Raw genomic sequence first — 4583 nt, forward strand, 5'->3', positions numbered from 1 at the left:
CTGGGGGTACACGCAGGGCGGTGGGGGCAGCCGGTTGAGGCTTGAGGACTCCCTCCCGCAGAGGCTCATCACCGGTCCGTGCGGCTTGAGCCCCCCTGTGCCCGCCTGTGGGGTTCTGCCCTGACCCCACGTGAGTGGGGCGGCCCCCTGGGGCTGAAGCTTGGGGCTCCGGACTCCCCACCCCAGGTGGGCCCCCTTGGGCCTTAGTGTGGGAAACAGGGTGCCCAGGGAGGTGCTGTTCCGGGGAGCAGAGGCTGTTTCCTCCTGGGGCCGCGGACGCGCTGAGCCCGCTCGCCAGGCTGCCGGCCGGTGTCGGGGTTCATCGGAGCTTCCTGCGGAGCACCCCGTCCCGTGTGGGGCGCGTGTGCTCTCCGAGAGGGGAGGCTGCCGAGAGGACACGAAGCTGCCGGGCTGGGGGCCCGGGGCCCTGCATCAGAGGGCACCTGCCTCAGTGACCGGTCACTGCCGTCCCCCGGGAGGCCAGGCCCTGCAGGGGCCCCGGCCACTCCGGCACCTGTCTTGGACCCGCCTGGGGACGCCGGCCACCTGGCCTGGCCGCGGTCTGCAGGACTGTGCCTGCCGCGGGGTAGGGAGACTGAGGCGCGGAAAGGGGGAGGGGCCCAGGGCCAGTCCGCGGCCCAGCTGGTGGGGTGCGTCCCGGGGCAGACAAGTCTGGGCCAGGGGCGCCGCCAGGGCCAGGCTCGATTACAGCCCAGGAGCTGGTTCCCGGGCGGAGCAAGCAGGCGCCATGTGCCCTCGCCCCTCCCGCGCCAACGAAGGCCTTGGCTCCGGCTCTGGGCTTTCCTGGGGCTCTGGGGCTTGAACCTTGTGTCCTGTTGGGGGCCAGGCGGGCCTGGGGCCGGAGTCTGTGCGACCCAGTGCCTCCTCCCAGAGCACCCAAGCCGGGCCGGGGCGGTGGAGAGGAGACCTCGTCCCCTAAAGCTGGCAAGCCCCAGCCAAGGGAGTTCCCATGGCAACCTGAGCCGTTGCTTGGCAACTGCAGACCCCCAAAATACTGGCTTCAGAGCCCACTCAGGGCAGGTGCACCCACCTTCTTCATGGTTGATGCCCCCACCCCCGGGCCCTTCCTGAGGAAAACCCCAGTCTACTCCCCGACTCTCCCGCCCGCATCTGGCCAGTGCCCTTGCGACAGCCTGGAGCCCTGAGTGGCAGCTGACGGTGACAGAATGCCAGAAAATGGGGGCTCGCACGGCACAGTGGGTGGGCCAGGGCGGCCAGGGAGGGGCCGGGCGCCGGTGGGCAGGGCAGGGCAGGGCCCCCGGCGTGCGGAGGGTCCGGCTCCTGGCCAGCTCCGACCCCGTGGGCTGCGCCGCCCGGCTGAGGTCCTTCCCACGCACGCGGTTTGCCCGTGTCTGCATCCCCAGGCGTGAGGAGCATGCCCGGTGCGGGTGCTGCCCGGGGCTGCCTACGGACTGGGGCTGAGGCCGCCCAGCCTGGCCTCTGGCTCGGCCTCTGGCTCCTCTCCGCCAGCCGCTCCATCCCGGACTCAGCCACAGCCTCGGAGATGGACCCCCACCCACGCCCCCACTCCACGCCTGTCCTGGGCTCCCACAGCCAGGACAGCCTGGCCGTGGGCATGCGGGGTGCAGGGAGCCTGTGTCCTGCTGACGTGGGGAGGGGCCAGCCCGACCTAGGACAGGTGGGGGGCCCCAGGGACAGGCGGCCTGGAGCTTGAAGCTGGAAAGGGTGTGAGCAGCTGTCCCCAGAGGCGCTGGGGGGGTGGGGACCCCGGACCTCCCCAGGGGGTTCCAGGCGCAGTGAGAAGCCAGCTTTCCCTCCGACCTTGACCAGACCCTCACTGTGACCCCCCACCTGGCCCTTCTGAGTGCCCCTCTCGCCCCCGCTGGCAGGGAGGGGGCACACCCCCTCGGAGGGGGGCACCCGCAGTGCTGGGTTTGGGGGCAGCAAAGGGGTGGCGACCAGCGGCCAGCCGCCTGCAGTGGGCGGAGGGGCGGGGCGGCGGCTGCGCAGACAATGGCCCGCAGGCCCCTGGGGTGTCTGGCGCCTGGGCCAGAGCCCACCAGTTGCCCCAGCGCCCCGCGCCCCTGCGCCCTTGTTCATGCTGGCGGTGCCGCCAGGGCCCAGGAGGTGAGAGGGCCCCCCACCCGCGGGAACGAGACTCCCCGGCGCCCTGCCCACCTTGGGTCGGGGTGAGTGCAGATGAGCCCGACTCAGGGGCCCTAAGACTAACCCCCAGCCGGTTCCCCAGGAGAGGGCACAGAGGCGGCCTCTGGACTGGGGTGCAGGAGGCCTCCCCGCAAGGAGTGACCTGAGGCCATTCAGGGTCCCACCTCTCCCACCCGGCCCCTCTGGGGACACCTCCTGACCTCACCCCGGTCACAGTGTCCCTTTCCCAGGTTACTGGCCTGTGCAGAGGTGGACAGGGAGGGGTTAACCCCTTGGGACTGCCACCGCCTGCCTGGCCTGCAGGGAATTTGCTCCCTGGGTGCCTGATCTGCCCAAGCCCACCTGGCTGGGCCCAGTGCGAGGGAGCGGGTGCCCGGCCTGATTATGGTCTCACTGGGAGCCCTGGGGCCAGGCCTGCCGGAGGTCTGGAGGTCAAGGCAAGTGGGAGGCCTGGACTCAGGGCCCGGCCCGGCCAGACCCTGTAGGCTCGGGGTCAGGTGTGTGAAAGTTCCTGAAGCACCTGGCGCTTGGCGGCCCTCTGCTGGTGCCAGGGATTGTCTGGGCCCCCCCAAGGCCCACCAGCAGCTTGACTGTCCCTGGGGAGCGGGGGTGGCGCTGGCAGGGGCAGATTCCCTCGCTGGCCCTCGGGAGCCCAGTCACCAGGTGGGGAGAGCAGGGGCGCGGTGATGAGCCAGCTGCTCCGCCTGGGTCTGCCTCCTCCCTGTCCCCCAGGGGTGCTGACCAGGACGCAGGTGGCCTGAGTGCCCGCTGGCCCTCCAGGGTTGTGTTGCAAGGCTGAGGCTGTGCCAGGTGGCTCCCGTGGGCGTGGGCAGTGCCCAGCGTGGAGGGCTGAGCCAGCACCTGCACGCCCGCACCTCGGGGCAGTTCCTTCCCAGCCGCTGGGCCCCAAGGCCCTGTGCAGAGCAGGGGCCTCCTGCCCCACCCCAGCCCTGGGCATGGGTCTGTGGGGCCTGCCAGGCCCCGAGGCCTCGGGGTGTTGGGAGTCTTTCCCTGCCTGTGGGCGACTGTGGGCTCTCAGCTAGCTCGGGGGTGCCAGGCGGCGGCCGAGCACGCGCGTGGGCAGGGTCGGCTGCAGGGGCACAGCGGTGGCCGAGACCGCGCGTGCTCCGAGCCTGCACCTTGCGCCCAAATCACCGGGCCTGACCTGACTGAGGGCCGCTCCCCGCCTGGAGCTGGGCCCTCGTCTGTTCCGTGGGGGGCCGCTGGTGCCATCCTGTCCAGTCTCGCGGTCCAGGTATGAGCAGGTGGGTGTGCAGCCTTCTGCAGGACAAACCAAGCGAGGAGCAAAGTGCAGGCTTGGCTGGCAGAGGGCGGGTGGCCCGAGCTGCCGAGGGGCCTCGGTGCCCTGCAAGCCAAGGCACTGTCCTGGCCGGGCAGCGCTTCCTTGGGGGGGCTGTGGGGCAGCGGGCAGTGGGGCCCCACCACCTCCCAGCAGCCGGCTGGAGCCCTGGGTCCTTTCCAGAGGCCAGGGTGGCTCAGGCGGCCCCCCCGAAAGGGCGGCCCTGCTTCCCAGGCCCTGGCGGGTGGCAGGCGGGTGGCGGCCCCGGCACTCCGTGTCCCTGGCACAGCGGATAGCCCGCTCCACAAGGGCCCGTTTGTCCTGACTCTCCTGGCCTTGAAGCCCCAAGTGACCAGGCCCTGCTGGACACAGGGGCCGACTGTGGGCCCAGCGCCCTTCCCCCCAGACTCAGGAGGTCCTGGCTGTGCTTTGGGGTGAAGGGGGGTGCATAGCCAGGCCAGTCCAGACTGGAGTCACCTGCTTGCCCAGTGAGCAAAGGCCTGGCCCCCCGGGACTTGCACCAACCGACTAGGAAGGAGTGAGAACCCAGGGTGAAGCAGCCGAGCTGACCTGCTCCCTCCTGCCACTCCCCGAAGCAGGGGCCCCGGCCGCAGCCAGCTCTGGGAAGCACTTTCGTGGGAGGGCATTTGGCCGGGGCCTCGCCTCCTCGTCTAGGAAGCTTCCGGGGATCTCCCACCTGGGCCTTTCTTTGATTTAGGATTTGTTTGTGCAGACAAGAACTGGGGTGCAGGCCAGAGGTAGCGGGAGGATTCGCCAGAGACAGTGGGGAGCAGACCCAGCGGAGCTACTGAAACACTGCCCAGGGGAGCAGCGGGCACACGGGGGGGGGGTCTGCCGGGCCCTGGGGGTCCCTCCCTGGCGCTGCCAGGAGCTGGGTACCGGGGTAACCCCTGCGCCCCCAGGGAGGCCGCCTGGAACTCTAGCTCTGGATTCTGTATTTGCAAGCCCAGGAACTTTGGGCTACAGGAGCCCCGTGGGCCCCGGGGCTGGGTGCTCGCCTGGGGCCGGGGAGACGCCTCTGTGCGGGGGCGGTGCTGGCTGGAGCCCTCGGCGCTGTCCTCTGCTTCCTCGCGCCGGTGGCGAGGAGCTGGGAGCCCAGGGCCGTCCCGCCGCC

General features: G+C 71.0%; 1 protein-coding gene across 1 annotated transcript in view; it reads left to right on the forward strand.

The window, feature by feature from the left end:
- The first annotated feature begins 1396 nt into the window (after positions 1 to 1396).
- Positions 1397 to 4583, forward strand: part of RALGDS (ral guanine nucleotide dissociation stimulator) — a 27718-nt gene continuing 24531 nt past the window's right edge. The window contains exon 1 of the mRNA XM_012721194.1: positions 1397 to 1660. Coding sequence (XP_012576648.1) covers positions 1397 to 1660 — 264 coding nt within the window. The remainder of the gene's footprint in view (positions 1661 to 4583) is intronic.

Source organism: Condylura cristata, unplaced genomic scaffold (assembly GCF_000260355.1).
Source record: "Condylura cristata isolate star-nosed mole 26May11 unplaced genomic scaffold, ConCri1.0 scaffold00006, whole genome shotgun sequence".
NCBI classification, from domain to species: domain Eukaryota; kingdom Metazoa; phylum Chordata; class Mammalia; order Eulipotyphla; family Talpidae; genus Condylura; species Condylura cristata.